Source organism: Ahaetulla prasina, chromosome 5 (assembly GCF_028640845.1).
Source record: "Ahaetulla prasina isolate Xishuangbanna chromosome 5, ASM2864084v1, whole genome shotgun sequence".
NCBI lineage: Eukaryota > Metazoa > Chordata > Lepidosauria > Squamata > Colubridae > Ahaetulla > Ahaetulla prasina.
This window is the reverse complement of record NC_080543.1, coordinates 86249664-86266532: the sequence shown is the minus strand read 5'-3', so window position 1 is coordinate 86266532 and position 16869 is coordinate 86249664. Positions and strand designations below refer to the sequence as shown.

General features: G+C 42.1%; 1 protein-coding gene across 5 annotated transcripts in view; it reads right to left on the bottom strand.

The window, feature by feature from the left end:
* Positions 1-13668, bottom strand: part of ARHGAP6 (Rho GTPase activating protein 6) — a 296071-nt gene extending 282403 nt beyond the window's left edge. The window contains exon 1 of one of the 5 annotated variants that reach the window (XM_058184503.1): positions 11593-13668. In XM_058184503.1, coding sequence (XP_058040486.1) covers positions 11593-12144 — 552 coding nt within the window. In that variant the 5' untranslated portion in view covers positions 12145-13668. The remainder of the gene's footprint in view (positions 1-11592) is intronic. The other 4 variants (XM_058184506.1, XM_058184504.1, XM_058184507.1 and 1 more) reach the window with 4 other exon arrangements.
* Positions 13669-16869: the final 3201 nt, after the last annotated feature.

Here is a 16869-nt window from a genome sequence, read left to right as displayed (position 1 = left end):
ATGGCAGGAGCCAGTGACCTGCCTCCCAGACAAGATGGGCGAAGAAAATGCCTAGCAAGCTGCACCCTCCACCGTCCCCAGTCTCCATCTTGCCTGCCTTGCTTTACCACTATGGCTGCATCCCAGGCAGACCGGGAAACTGCATGGCTGCTCTGGCTGGGAGAACGCTCTCAGAAAGCTGCATGGCCACGCTGGCTGGGAGAATGCTCTCCCCCGTTGCTGGAAGCTGCCTGGCCACGCTGGCTGGGAGGCAGGCTACTCCCCCTTGGCCGGGAAGCTGTCTGGCCACACTGGCTGGGAACACTCGCCTCCCTGGCCGGGAAGTCACATGGCTGTGCTGGCTAGGAGAACAAATTCCCCAAGGATTTCTTTGCCTACCTGATTTCCAGCTCCTTCATGTTTCTCACCATTGTGTGCAGGGGAAAAAAAGTTTGTGAGTCTAAGAAAAAAAATTCACTCAATCAATTACAACTTCTCGCGAAAGAAAAAGATCTTGCGAAGTTCAGAGACTTCAGGGGAGGGCCAGCGGTGAGAGGGTGGACAGGAGCAAGCGGCAACCGGGCAACTGGGTGGGCAGGGAGTGGGGCCAGCCAGAGGTGGTATTTGCCAGTTCTCCAAACTACTCAAAATTTCCACTACCGGTTCATCCGAACTGGCTGAATACCACCTCTGCTCCGCATGCATCTAGAATATTTTAAGAGGTTCAGATTGTTTTGAGGCCAAGATGGTCCACAGCTGAGATTTATTTAGATGGGAGAAAAAGTTTCTGATGTAACTAAATTCTTCCAAACTTCCTTTTAGCTGCAGAGACTTCTAGGATTTAAAAATTCAGGAATATTAGCCTTGAGGATTCACTTCAGAGCCATAATTTTCCTTTCCTTATCATATATAAAAGAGAAGGAAATATGAAATACATTTCTTTCTTCCAAAATCTATCTTCATTTAATCTAACTGCTCAGAAACTCCACACCTATGCACACCCTTCTTCAAAAGTTTATTGTAATACATGACGCTCTAACTATTTGACACTAGTCAAATAAATGTTATTCCCAATTCAAAACTTGATCACATGCATCCTTCATCCATAAATTTTAATATACAAATGAAATTCAACAGCAATGGAACTACGTCCTTAAATTTTCCCTTCAAATGCCAGATATAGAGTTCCAAATAAAAAGAATAGTAATAATTTCTTGCTTCCCTAGCCCTGTTAAATTTGTTATTGGCAAAGATAAATATCTAATAGTAATATTTGTGTCTCTTAAAAGTTCTTTTCGAATCACACTCTAGAATAAATTTTTAAAAGTGTGTCTCTACTAGTAACTAATTTGATTTCATTAGCTGACAAATGCCAAATAGCAGGCTGGTAATAGTTTGCTTGCTAAGTTCTACAGAGACACCAAATCAATAATAAACGATAAATATTTTGTGTGTCCTTACTCTCTAAATGTACAAAAATTGGCTGGGTATACTCGTCATGTTGAACATTTGTCTTGGTTTTGGCTTTCAACAATGAACACATTCATTATGGTTTGTAAACTATGATTAATGACTTAGCAGGATGTATGAACCAACTGACTTTGTGTTAGTACCATCTTTTTACATATTGTTCTGAAATCTGAAAGACAAGGAAGCTTTACAATTAATGAAAAATACTGTAATAAAATGAACTTTAGTACAATCTTAATATAATAATAATAATAACTCAAATTCTCTCCATATTTGGGTTCTTTTAATTCTCCCAGGACCACTTTAACAAATTAATAAATCCAAATTAAAAACTATTTGTAACATTTTGAAATTCAATGTTTTGCAGCAGTCTATTTTGATATGTTTACTGTTCAGCAATTTATCAAAATGTCTTAATATTAAATATGCCTTCATCTAGTTCAAGCAATTTAATGAAGTACAAAAAAATTGCCATGAGAATAGTCATCTTTAGAAACATATAATTAAATTATGCTTTATGAAACAGCAGGCACACCAACAGTTGGGTCTGTTGATCGCGTACCTGGCTCCTTGCTGCGTGACCACAGCCCTACCCGAGTTGTTGGAGGTACTTGCCGGGGTGGCGGTTGAGACCCCCAGACTTATAGTCATGGGGGATTTCAACCTGCCATTGACCGGCTTGTCATCGACTGCAGCTCGGGAGTTCCAGGCTTCCATGACGGCCTTGGACCTGATTCGAGTAAATGATGGCCCTACCCACATGGGAGGAGGCACGCTGGATCTAATTTATATTTCTGGACAGTGGTTTAATGATCTGGAATTAGATGATTTAGTAACAGAACCGATGTCATGGTCAGATCATTTCCTCTTTCGCCTCAGCTGTACGCTGATGACGCTCAGCTGTACTTTTCCACCCCGGGCCACCCCAACGAAGCTGTTGAAGTGCTGTCCCGGTGTTTAGAAGCCGTATGGGTCTGGATGAGGAGAAACAGGCTCAAGTTTAATCCCTCCAAGACGGAGTGGCTGTGGATGCCGGCACCCCGATTCAGTCAGCTGCAGCCGCGGCTGACTGTTGGAGGCGAGTTATTGGCCCCAAAGGAAAGGGTGCGCAACTTGGGTGTCCTCCTGGATGAATGGCTGTCGTTTGAAGACCATTTGACGGCCGTCTCCAGGAGGGCCTTTCACCAGGTTCGCCTGGTTCGTCAGTTGCACCCCTTCCTTGATCGGGATGCCTTGTGCACAGTCACTCATGCGCTCGTTACCTCCCGCTTGGATTATTGTAATGCTCTCTACATGGGGCTCCCCTTGAGGTGCACCCGGAGGCTTCAGTTAGTCCAGAACGCAGCTGCGCGGGTGATAGAGGGAGCTTCACGTAGTTTCCATGTAACACCACTCCTGCGCAGACTGCACTGGCTACCTGTGGTCTTTCGGGTGCACTTTAAGGTTTTGGTCACTACCTTTAAAGCGCTCCATGGCTTAGGGCCTGGGTACTTACGGGACCGCCTACTGTTACCTCATGCCTCCCACCGACCCGTACGCTCACACAGAGAGAGACTTCTCAGGGTGCCGTCCGCCAAACAATGTCAGCTGGCGGCCCCCAGGGGAAGAGCCTTCTCTGTGGGGGCTCCTACCCTCTGGAACGAACTTCCCCCTGGTTTACGCCAAATACCTGACGTTCGGACCTTTCGCCGCGAATTGAAAACACATCTATTTATTTGCGCGGGGCTGGCTTAAATTTTATTGGGTTTTTATTGGGTTTTTAAATTTTTCCTATGAATTTTAATGGGTTTTTTAGTTTTATATGTTTTAAAGTTTTAGGCCAATGGTGTAATAAGTTTTTTAATTCGGGTTTTAATTGTATATTGTATTGCTTGTTTTATTTTGGCTGTACACCGCCCTGAGTCCTTCGGGAAAAGGGTGGTATAAAAATCGAATAAATAATAATAAAAATAATAATATTTACATATTACAGATATATTTTTATACTACTGTGCTTCATATGGTATGCAAATGTTACTCCAAGAAATCCTAGATTTAAAAGATGCTAACAGAATCTGTTTCTAAGAGTCTGCATAGCTCAATTACTGATTTATGCTCTCTTGTACTGTGATTTTTAGAGAGTTTCTTCATAAAAATACATCCTTTTCTTACTTATAGCTCAGTGAATTAGGGAAATGTCTGCTGAGCTGCTTCCAAATATTATCTGGCTGTTGTGGACGTAAAATATGTTTTGCCTCTTGTCATTTTGGCAACACAGCTGGCATATTTCCATTCCATATCATATTCCTTGCTCTCTGCAGGGTTTCTTAACGCTTTTTGTTGTAGCTGATTTTTCTTCATTTGCTGTTATTTTTAACTTGTATTCACCATACTACTGCAATTGCCTTCTACTGCAATTGAAACTGCATATAAATGGAATTAAATAATAAACATAATCAAACTAAAGTTGAATGCATCCAAATTTTCCATGTAATTTTGTATGGTTCATCTGCAATTAACAGCCACTTATTGATTATCTTAGCCAGTAGTCTTAATATTTTACTATACTTATGCACTATATATTATAAATGTCAGTAATTTAATATCCATTTTTAGTATTTTATGCACTCTCCTCCTCCTTGACTTTGTATACATTTCTTCTTACGTTGACCACAATAAAGACATTTTTTTAATTGCCCCAAGAACCAAGGAAATTCTCTCTCAAGATCGTTGTATCTACAAAAGAAAAAGCAGCTGAAAATTCACTTTGATATTATAAATCCAATAGTATGCTGGGTTTTTTTTCCCAAAGAGGCTACCTGATATAAGACAGACTGAACATCTGATCAGCTGAACATCTGATCAGATTTGTTGTGAAATATTAATGATCAAAACTCTAAAAAAGCTGTTTTATTTTACTGTCTTGCAAAAATTCTTTTTTATGAATATATTGTACAAATTATTTCTTACAAAAGAATATTACAAAGTATGGTACATTTTAGATGGGAGACATATAGATGCAACTCTTTGGTTTTCATGTGAGGATACATTGTTGATAGCAGTTCCAAAATCCTCTTTTTGACAATCTCAGCAAACGCCTGCAACTGGCACACAGAACTATTGACACTATTATTAAATGTCTGGAATCTAGCATGGACTGATGAAGATTTCCAACTGTTGCAGACATGTTACTTTCTTTTTTTTTTTAAAAAAAGGAGAAGCTCAGGTATTTATGGATGTCATGGCAACTTTAGATATCTGTCAGCCTCAGAACCTCATTACTTCGTTACTAATTAAATTTTACTGTTATGAAATTTTTTGGTTTTTAAACAGTAACTCGAGTATAGCAGAAATAATTAGCCTAGCAGGGTTATTAGTGGTTACTATTATGCATTCACAGTGTAAAAAGAGTTCTGTATGCTCATTTCAACTATGTATGGAATAAATTGAATCTACAAACTGAAAACACACCTTTGAACAGAACTTTAAAGAACAACCTGCTACTAGAAGTGATGTGAAGCCCTACATGGCACAGGATCTGCAGGTCTAGCTCTCCCTAAGGACATCTATCAATCTTACCAGTTCAGATGAGGTGGCCACGTTCCTAATCTCTTCCCTTTAGCATTGCCATCATTGGGAGCTAGAAAGCATGTCTTTACTGTGACAGCTCCTACCCTATAGATACTGTTCCCCTGAAGTTCAACAGGCCTTTTCCTCCTAACCTTCCAAAAACGATCAAAGACCTAGCACAGTGATGGCTAATCTTCTCTTCGTGTGCCGACAGCATGCGCGCGTGCCGGAACCCATAATGCAATGCACCCTCTGTGCATGCGCACATGACCCCCCCACCCCCTGTGCATGTGCACGTGATCCCCCCACGCCCCCCCACGCATGCACGCGCAAGGGGTGGGATTCAAAATCTTTAGCACCCGGTTCTCTGTCCAGTTGCTGGTTGGGTATGGCCCTGGTGGGCGTGGAGTACTCAGCCTCCTGCACCATGGTGAGGGAGGTTCCGGACTTCCAGGAGGCCCATTTTCCCTTCCCAGGCTCTGGAGACTTTTTGCGAGCCTCCGGGAGGATGAAAACGGCCTCCCCCAGGCTCCAGAGGCCTTCCAGAGATCAGAAATGGGCCCGGTTCTGTACATCCGGGAGGCCCATTTTTCACCCTCCCAGAACCTTCATGCAGGTCCTGCACTTATCTGGCATCCAAAAGGGGCCATGTGGAGACTCCTGGGAGGGGCGTGGCAGGGTGGGCAGGGCCAGCAGGTCCTTGCAACTACCGGTTTGGCAAACCAGATGTAAAATTAGCATCCGGTTCACATGAACCAGTTCGAACTGGCTGAACCCACCCCTGCCGCGACCCCCACCACCACCCATTTTGGGCCTAGGAAGCCTCCCTGTAGCCTCCTGCACCCAAAAACAGGCTGTGGGGTGGACGTGCCGCACCTCCTGCGCTACCCCCTGTGCATGTACACAGTCTCCCACATGCACCCCACTCACTGCACATCCCAAAAATCAGCTGGCCGGCATGTGTGCATGTGCAGCTGAGCTGGGCTACGGTTCACATGCCCGCAGAGAGGGCTCTGCGTGCCAGCTGTGGCACGCATGCCATAGGTTCGCCATCACGGACCTAGCATTTCATTCAAGTGAGAGGATTTTATGAGGGACTTTATGTTAAAAGTTTAACTTTGTTGCCAGTTTTTTTTAATGTTTATGGTTTTAATGTATTTTTGTATTGTGTTGCTTTAATTGCTGATTGCGAACCACACTGAGTTCAATGTAAGATGGGCAATGTTTTAAATAAATAAGTAAATAAAATAAAATATGGATGAGGAATATAATAATAATTATTATTATTATTATTTATTCGATTTTTATACCGCCCTTCTCCCGAAGGACTCAGGGCGGTGTACAGCCAAAGTAAAACAAACGTACAATATACAGTTAAAATACAGATTAAAAAACTTATTATATAGTTGGCCTAAAAACTTTAAAATATATAAAACTAAAAAAACCCTTAATAATAGAAAATTTAAAACCAATAAAATGTAAGCCAGCCCTGCGCGAATAAATAGATGTGTTTTCAATTCGCGGCGGAAAGTCCGAAGGTCAGGTATTTGGCGTAAACCCGGGGGAAGTTCGTTCCAGAGGGTGGGAGCCCCCACAGAGAAGGCTCTTCCCCTGGGGGCCGCCAGCCGACATTGCTTGGCGGACGGCACCCTGAGAAGTCCCTCTCTGTGAGAGCGTACGGGTCGGTGGGAGGCATGAGGTAACAGCAGGCGGTCCCGTAAGTACCCAGGCCCTAAGCCATGGAGCGTTTTAAAGGTAGTGACCAAAACCTTAAAGTGCACCCGAAAGGCCACAGGTAGCCAGTGTAGTCTGCGCAGGAGCGGTGTTACATGGGAGCAACGCGAAGCTCCCTCTATCACCCACGCAGCTGCATTCTGGACTAACTGAAGCCTCCGGGTGCACCTCAAGGGGAGCCCCATGTAGAGAGCATTACAATAATCCAAGCGGGAGGTAACGAGCGCATGAGTGATTGTGCACAAGGCATCCCGATCAAGGAAGGGGCGCAACTGCTGAACCAGGCGAACCTGGTGGAAGGCCCTCCTGGAGACGGCCGTCAAATGATCTTCAAACGACAGCCGTTCATCCAGGAGCACACAAGTTGCGCACCCTATCCTTTGGGGCCAATAACTCGCCTCCAACAGTCAGCCGCGGCTGCAGCTGACTGAATTGGGGTGCCGGCATCCACAGCCACTCCGTCTTGGAGGGATTAAGCTTGAGCCTGTTTCTCCCCATCCAGACCCGTACGGTTTCCAAACACCGGGACAGCACTTCAACAGTTTCGTTGGTGTGGCCCGGGGTGGAAAAGTAGAGCTGAGCGTCATCAGCATACAGCTGGTATCTCACCCCAAAGCCACTGATGATCTCACCCAACGGCTTCATATAGATGTTGAACAGAAGGGGCGAGAGGATCGACCCCTGTGGCACCCCACAAGTGAGGCACCTCACGGCCGACCTCTGCCCCCCTGTCAACACTGTCTGCGACCGGTCAGAGAGATAGGAGGAGAACCACCGATAAACGGTGCCTCCCACTTCCAATCCCCCCAACCGGCGCAGCAAGATACCAAAATTAGCAATAATTTTCCCTAGTACGTCTTTTAAGAAGTTGTATGAATAAATAAAAAGCATATGTTTAACGAAAGAACACATTTTAGAACTTTTAAAAAGTTTCTATACTTTTAGGAACATTGTCACTTGAGAAAAATGCAAGTTGTTTCTTTTTTTAAAAAAAATCTACCCTAATGTAAAGTTCAGTTTTGGGATGACCTTTGAACTGAATAAATAATGGTTCTATCTAACTAAGGGTTTAGGTTTATCCTTATGGCCAACTGAGCTACGTTTATTTTATAAATAAAATTAATTAGATCCTTAGCCTAAATGCATCAGTAATTCTGCCTATGCAGAACACAAGAAGAATGTACATATTTGTAATTGTTCAAAATTCTTACATATACTGTATTACCTATAACAGAGATTTGCAATCTTCTTCCACACAGTCAGAGCCCATACCATTTTATTTCCTTCTCCTTCTTGCCAGTGCTATCTAGAAGACTTCTTACTCTGCCCATGTGAAGAGAACTGTAAAGGCATTGCCAAAAACGGCTACAGAAGGATGTGACAAACTGTTCTCTCCTTTTCTCAGGCAAGCCAGGCGGATATATTTCTTTTTGAAACTACAGGCTAGAGGATTTTGGGAGGTGCACCACATTCAACCAATAAGTTGTAGATTCACCCCGACTTTAAAATGGAGGAAGAGGAGGCAAACAAAAAGGAGAGCTCAGTAGGAAGTCCTAGATTAAATAGATTTTATACAGTTATTTTACTGAAACAATACTGCTGCTGTAATAGAAATGCACTATATTTTATGATAAATATAGGCCTAAACTCTTGGTTCTTTTTTGTCTGCCACTAATTATAAAATTTTGTGTCAAAAATATTTTTGCTCAACAGTAAATAAATTCACACATGCAGGTTCTGCAAACTTTTATTAATCAACAACTCAATTGCAATGCTACAATGGCAACTGACAACAAAATTGCTGTTGTTTTTTTTATTTATTTACATTTATATCCCACCCTTCTCCGAAGACTCAGGGCGGCTTACATTGTGTAAGGCAATAGTCTCATCCTATTTGTATATTTATATACAAAATCAACTTATTGCCCCCCCAACAATCTGGGTCCTCATTTTACCTACCTTATAAAGGATGGAAGGCTGAGTCAACCTTGGGCCTGGTGGGACTCGAGCCTGCAGTAATTGCAAGCAGCTATGTTTAGTAACAGGCTTCTTACAGCCTGAGCCACACGGCGGCCCTTAAGTTGTTGTTAAGTGATGCAGTCATAAAGTGTGGCATAACATGACTCATTTAACAATGGCAATCTAGGCAATCCCGGTTGCTGTTTTACCCCAAAGTCATAAAGCAGGAAGCAGAGTGACTCCCAGACAATGGAAGGGAGGCCTGGAAGGCCTGTGCAGTCCGCATGCAAGTGTGTTGGGTGAGGGAGTGATGCAGTGTGGCATAAACTCAGGGAGACTGGGGCAAGAGGATGAAGGATGCATGTGTGCAAGTGCAGGAGGAGGGGGTGGGGTCCATGCATGTGTATCTGGATGTATGTGAGCAAGGGAGGCCAGGAAAGAAGGATGCCAGTGGATGCATGTGTGTGCAAATGCAGGGAGACCCAGGAGAGAATTGTGGAAACGTATGTGCAAGTGCAGGGAAGCCAGGGTAGCATGGCACTGCTTGGGTGCATGTGTGTATGAGCACAGGGAGGCCAGGGAAAGAAGGTACAGGGTACATGTTGCGAGTGCAGGGAGGCCAGGGAAGTGGAGAATTACTGGATGCATGTGTGTGTGCAAACATTAGGATGTTGGGGAAAGAGGTCACAGGGTGTATATTTGCAAAGGCAGGGAGGCCAGGGAAGAAGGGCGCTGGTTGATGTCTATATATGTGGAAACTCAGGGAGACTGGGAGAAGTTATAGCTAATCAAGTATATTAGATTCACACAGTTGGAATGAGCCATTTAGGTATGGAGTTAAAATTATTGAGTTCATAAAATTAGGAAATCCAGTTTAAAGCCTTCCAGATACAGGTCTGCTCAAACACACTAAAAACAAAGAGGATCCTGCCACTGTCTAGGAGGTAAATGACTCCACTGTCAGACTATGCTTATTGTTTTTTACTAACACTCAAATGAAAATTATGTTCTTGCAGCTTAAGACCATGATTTTGTAAGTTGTACTCTGACAGTTCAGAGAACAAATCATATCCTTCTTCCATGTGATAGTCCTTTACCTCAGGGGTCTCCAACCTTGGTCCCTTTAACAGTAAAGCTGGCTGAGGAACTCTGGGAGTTGAAGTCCACAAGTCTTAAAGGGACCAAGGTTGGAGACCCCTGCTTTACATACTTTACATCCATGTCACATTACTGACTCATTAAGTGTGTAACCAAATTCTATTCCAAGTTTTTTTTCAGATTTACTATCTGACCAGGAATCCATCATCCATACCCTTGCAGTTAATCTGTGCTTCTTAAGTCCTTCCAGGCTCACTTTTTATGGAGAAAGAGGGTTTATTATCTTCATTCTTTTAATAATGTTCTTTACTTTTAAATTTGTAAGCTGCCAGAGTCTTGGTGGATTTGGATGTCCTATAAATTACAATGTGAATTTAAATATGCATTTGTTTCTACTAATTTTTCTTTCTGTATTTTCAGTGCATCCTTCAGCTTGTCATGATCATATTGAATTTTGTTTTTGTAGTATTATGTATTCCATCTTGTATGTGTCATCTACAAATCTGGTAAGATTATCCCATCTCTTTATCCAAATTATTAATAAAAAATGTCACTTATATATTGTTGTCCTCTTTCTTTTGTCATTAGATTTGTGATTTGCTCTTAACTGCTTTTTTTAAAAACCTCCTATCCATCTTGGTGCCTTTTTCCCATTAGTTTGTTATGTTGCAGAATTTTGCTTATCTATTGCTCAGTTTATTGGAAATACATCATTTCTTGAAATCCAATATATATATTTGACTACATTCAGTATGATTAGACAATAAAAATCTAATTGCAATTTATGCACATTAATTGTATGCTTTGGGAGGTGAGTTTTTCTTTGAACACTCAAGTTTATGTTATCCATTATTTTTGTAAACTATATGTAATTAGGACAGAACACAGTCATGCCATTACATCACCAAAGAGATGCAACCTGGCAACAAGAAAAAATAACGATGTAGGAGGAAAAACTTTCTTATACAGGCATACTAAACTCTTAGGATAAAGTTTAAACATAATTAAACAAATGAAGTTGTGAGAAAGGTAGAAAGGGTGAAAAAAGAAGTATCCATATTTAAGGCACACATCCAGGCAAACCTGATACTGATAAAATACGTTTTTGAAGACTCTTATGATGGAGAAGGATGAACATTCCCTCACTCAACATGGGACAACAATATTCTCAACAAGTACAGTATTTGAAGCATGTGCTTTCTTGGGCTGAATTGCAATACCCTTACACCCATTCATCATGTCAACTGAGACTGCTGAATCAACAAACATCTGGCGGGTTAAAGGTTCTCCATCCTGTTCTGGATCCATTTTAGATTGCAAAGATCATTATGCATTTGTCTAAAAGTTTCAAATACTAACATAGTATTTATATATAGTTGTATATATGGTACCTTGAGAATTACAAACCTGTTCTATAACTGAGGCAAAATTGAGGGATCCTTAGTGTTCTCTGAGCTTGGTTGTTTTTCTTACAGACGTTTCATTGCCCAAGCTAGATAAACTATCATCGGGGCAGTTTGAGTACTTTTAACTTTTGCAAGAAAACAACCATGGAGCTTAGAGAGCACCAAAGACCCCTTATTTCAACCCTGAGCTACAAATATTCCCCTTTATTGAGACAAGATTATCAATTCCTTTTCACAGATGAGGATAATTACCTAAGGTCAGCAGAGTTCATAAACCAGGACATTTTAATTTAAAGTCCTCAACCCATCAGCCCCACTATAGCTCCTAACTGAAAAGTTACCCGACTGTGGTGAGAGGGTCAATGATTAATCTAAGCTTTAAAGACAACGCTCCTACCTCGGCTTTCCACACTACGTAGGAAGAGGCGTGACTGCTGGGCAGATGCTGTCCTTTCCTCTGCTGGAGCCACTTTCTGGGGGAAAAGAAGATGCTGTTGGCCCCGCTGCCCCCGTAGCCGCTGCTGAGAGCCGAGGCTGAGGGCGCGCGCGCCAAGAAAGGCAGCTCCCACGCCGTGAGCCTCTTGCCTCGAGGGCCTTCATAGTCAAAGTGGAAACTGCCCGAGGGCGACTTGTCCAGGGGCGTGCTGGGCACGGAGAGCGAGAAGGCGCTTTGCCCCCCGCCGGGCGGGCGCAGCAGGGCGCGCGAAGAAAAGGCCGCCAAGTATTCGGCCGAAGGACTACTCGTCGCTTTGGCCCTCACGGAGCGGCCAGAACTTTCCAGCGCCGTCCCTTCTTCCCCGCCGGAGCGTCCGATCACGGCGGGGTCCAGACTGCGGGTCTGGCGAAGTCCCCGCTTGGACAAGCTCTTGGAGCAGAGTGGAGGACTGCCGGCAGTAGCCGGCGAGGAGGAGCACGAGAAGACGCTGTTGAGCAGGCTGTGCGCGGACATCCCGACGGCAGCGGCGCAAGAGCCGCTCGATCTCTCCTTCCTTCGCGCCGCTGCTGCCGCCTTTTATTCCGCGGGCTGCTGCCTCGAACGCTGGCGCTGGCCGGAGGACGCCGCTCGAGTTTTACTCCAGCCGCCCCGCGAACCAGCGCCTAGGTCCACCCCTAGACACAGCGCTCCCTTGCTCAGCTCTGGCAACGGCGGTATCTCAGCCCGTTCTCTTGCCGCAGGCCTCCACTCCCGCGGGACGTGCGGCTCGGCTCTAGTTCATGGGCTGGGTGGCCCCACGCGTGCCTTCCGGCATCCTCGCTTGCTATTACTAAGCCTTATTCCGTGATTACAGCCTAATTTGGCAGGAGAAAGCGAGTCCTACCTCCTCCTCCGTGCCTTAGGCCCTCCCTCCAAGTTTGACCTTTCTGGAGTCCCCACGCTCCACCTTTGCGCGTTGTCCGCTACGACTCAAATAGACGCCCTGGGGCTGCGCAACCCTCAACAAACGCTCGCTTTAAGATTGCGCAACGAGCTGTGGTGTATTTTGTTATCAGGTCGATATCCCGCAGCTTTTGGATTCAGAAAGTTCTTTGAACTATTTCGGATCAAGGTTTGATTCGGAGCTGAATTCCATTACCGATCCTGTATGTTTTTATTGCCTCCCATCTTCCTGGCCATTCTGATTTTTATTTTTTCGAAAACAGTATTTTGTAGCTATCCATAAACTAAATGAATAATTGTTGTCTAGACTAGTGAAGACAGAGAAATAGGTAGCATTCAAATGCTCTTTTTTCCCAATATGAATTAATTTTTATTCATTATTTATTACAGTTACTGAGTCTAACTTTTTTCTTCTCACCAATACTTGATTTCTAAAGTTGGGGTGGCAGAGAACTTGCTTAAAAAGTCAGCTTGGAAGATCTTCCATCCTTTCCAGAAATACCTGTCGGAAAGCTTTTACTTCTGATAAATACTGTGCAGGTGCGTAGAAGTTTTTTTGTTTGCTTCAGATGTACTGAAGACAATCCCTTCTAAGTAGAGTCTTATCTCTAAGAATACAGATCGCAAACAAGAAAGCCAAGGTAATAAATTAGTATCTAGGCCATGATATTCTAGGATTGGACAATGACTTTTTAGTGTTTTAAAAAGCCATACAGGGAACTAACTGTCTTTGTGCAAAAAAATGTAAAGTTTAACTCTAGAAAGCAAATTAATATATTAAAGCATTGAGAAATGGATACACTGTGCTATGCATGCTTCTTAGTACACAACCCTCCCAATGTTTGTTTCTACAGAGCAGATCAAACAATCATTGCTAAATAAAAAAATTAGCTGTTGACTTTCTGTACTCACTGGATGCAGAATTGATAGTCCTCAACAATTGGTTCTGCAGTAGATTTGGAAACAGTGTAGTTTGGGAAATGGGATCTGGCTTCATTCAACAACTTCAGTCTTATCGCATTTCTTGCCCTTGCTGACCTCTACTCCAAGCCCAGCCTGGTGAAGATAATTGTGTAAAGAAGATATGTGACTTGACAGAGATCTAGAGACTCTAAACCTTTTAAAAATCATGAGAATTAGTGAGTGGAACTCATAAGAGCCAATAAGGTCTAGCTCACATGGTCTGGTGGCTCCTGATTTTCCAGGAAGAGCTCAGCTCAATATACATAATAACTTATGGATCTCATAATATTAAAAAAAAAACCATGTGAATAGAATAGATGGATGCATTAAGATCCAACTGGGCAGTTCCTAGTAAGGCAACTTTTCATATTGGCAAAAAATGTATTTTAAAGGAATTTTAGAAAGATGAATATTTTGGGGGAGGTTATAATTTGGGGGCAGAAAAAGCATGCAAAAATGGTCTCCTACAAGGAATCTGCAAAAAACACCTAATGATATATTAAAGAAACAAGTGGTTGAAACAAAGAAATATTGCTGGACAGCACCTACATCAGTGCTACTGAGATAAGTGTACAGTATTCTTAATTATTTACTGATGCAGATGATACAAATAACTTATTACCCTCTAGCTATGTGTGATGCTGGTCTCCTCCAACACTACTGTCTTCTCAGAAATTCCCAATGATGGTTGGTATGATTTGGAATCCCATATATCAAGTTTGGGTGCTGGTGTTAGATTTGAACTCTATGCTCCATCGACATCTTGGGACCTGCATAATATAATTTTGTAATTCCCTAAAACTAAGTTTACTGAAATATGATAATAGTTGGTATATATTTCCAGTCCCTATAAAATTCCAGCCTTAGTGTCAAAATTTCTAAGGAGATTCTTAATCATCCAGGTCATAGTTGTCTCAAAGGTGGTTTTTTCAAAACACACCTTGTTTTTTCTTTGAGGAAGAAAAAGACATTTTGCTTCTCATCCAAGAAGCTTCATCAGTTGTGACACAACCTAAAGCTTCTTGGATGAGAAGCAAAACATTTTCTTCTTCTTCCTTTGACATTTAGTGTAAAAAAACACACCAGAAAGAGAAGAGTACAGTCTATCTAGTACAAAATAATTGACATTTCAATGCTATTATTTCAGCAAATGTTAATCATCCATATTTCCTCCTTTGAATTATCCAGGTGTTCAACCCTATCTCTTGCTGAATATTTTTCCAATCATGATTTTTTATTACTTTATAAATAACTCAAGGCGGCAAACATGCCTAATGCATCTTCTGCCACCTCTTTCCCCTACAACATAACCCTGTAAGATGTGTTGAGCTGAGAAATTATGACTGCCCAAAGTTACTTTAATGCCTTGGAATAGGACTAAAACTCACACTCCTCATTTCTAATTTCTAGTAGTCCTTTAACCGCTAGACCAAACTGGCTCTCTGATTACCTTCTTTAAGATGCAGCTAAACTTTTCCTTTGTCCTGTTTTTCAGGAAATTCCTACTGCAAATGTTGATTTTCAGTTTTATACTATTGGGTCATACCATATCCCTGACCCAGTTTCAGGATATTCAGTATGTACTCTTTTTCAGTATGTTAAATCTGGTGCTCTGCCTTCTATCATCTCTGTTCAAGTTGCCACTGAGATCTGAACTTGCCTTTTAGCTTCTGGTTTCTCTATTAATATTTATACCAATAATTATTATTATTTTGGTTTTGCATGTACCTGTGGAGCCAACTTGGTGAAGCTGTGTGTTTCTCACATCCTCAGGTTCCCCAATTCCGAATCCTGGCTTTGGTTTCCCTTTATTTCATGCTAGTCTTCTGCCCTCTGGTGTTGCTGCATTATATTAAAAAGCCATTCTCATTAGCCTCATCAGCAGTGAGTTTGCTATTTCTTGTGTTAAACATGATGCATTACAGTGCTCCTTGTTTCTTCCATTATCTTCTATGTTGTTTGCTCAGAAAATAGACATAGAAACAGAAGGACTGAATTCAGGTGCTTTCTTGACCACTACCACCCCAGCTCTTCAGTTTCCAAATGGTCACATAACAGCATCTTGAAAGCTTACCAGACTAATTATATTTCATGTAACAAATCTTGAAAGGCTACCAGACTAATTATGCTTGTAGAGATATCCTTGGAGAAACTATGTGATACCAGTTAGAAAATTATCATTTAAGGTTAAGATAAGAAGACATTAGAAAGAAACTTAAACTAGTCCCACCTTAGCTCTTTTGACTATAAAAGGGAGGGAAGGAAGGAGGAATATTGTTGAACTTAAAAGAGTCTGTTACTCCACTCCCCTATCCTGGCTGGGGGAGTCTGGGAGTTGAAGTCCACACATCTTAAAGTTGCCAAGGTTGGGAAACACCCCCATAGCCTATATCAATAGCGTTCCAGTCATTCTTGTTAAATCATGTGCTTTTTCCTCCAATTCAAAACTGTTTACTCTAGTCAAGATCTCGTCTGTTAAGCATTCTATGATTTCTATCACAACATAAAAGCCTTTATAGACTCCCCTAATAACCCTCCATTTTCTGGAAAAAAAACTTTGAAATGCCACCTGCCCAAGGCTATGACTTTTTTTTATTTGCATGTTTAAAAGATTGAAAGTTGTCCCTGGAGGAAAGGAATGGTCCCGCTTTTGTGTATACATTCCAGTCTAATGTTCTTCCCTGTTCTAATGTCATGCATAGCCTCTTAACAGAACCACTGGATTGAATCTGTACGTTCTTTTGGGCCACCCTGTGGAAAGCAGTATTTCACCACCAACTATCAGCCAATTAGCTTTGACTGATTATTAATGTCCCTCTTATTATCTATAGTTAAGCAGAATGTTAATATCTGTATGCACCAGAATCCTTGTCTCTACTACTAAATCCAGTCTAGGGCTCAGCAAAGCTAGTGACTGTTCATTCAGGTCCACCAGCAAAAATAATGTCTCCAACCAAATTTAGGCTTCTAGATTACTACATTTCCACTCCTTTACCTGCCTCTATAGGCAAACAACTATCCCAGGTGGTGTAGAAGGACTGCCTGTTCAGAGTCAATAACAAACAAAAGCCACATTTTCTCAAAACATGGCCATCACAATATTTTATCTCTCTATCTCTTATTAAACAGCTTAGGTCGATGATGATCCCTGTGTTAACATTTAAATTCTACTTCAGAGGCAATAGAAGTGGCTGAAATATAGGGAACATATAAGCGCCCTTTTCCATTATCTCTAAACAAACCCATATTGTACGAAGAAACCAAGGTAATAAATAAATGTGCATGTCTGAATATTCAAAAGACTGTATAAGGAACAAAATGCTTTAGGTGGGC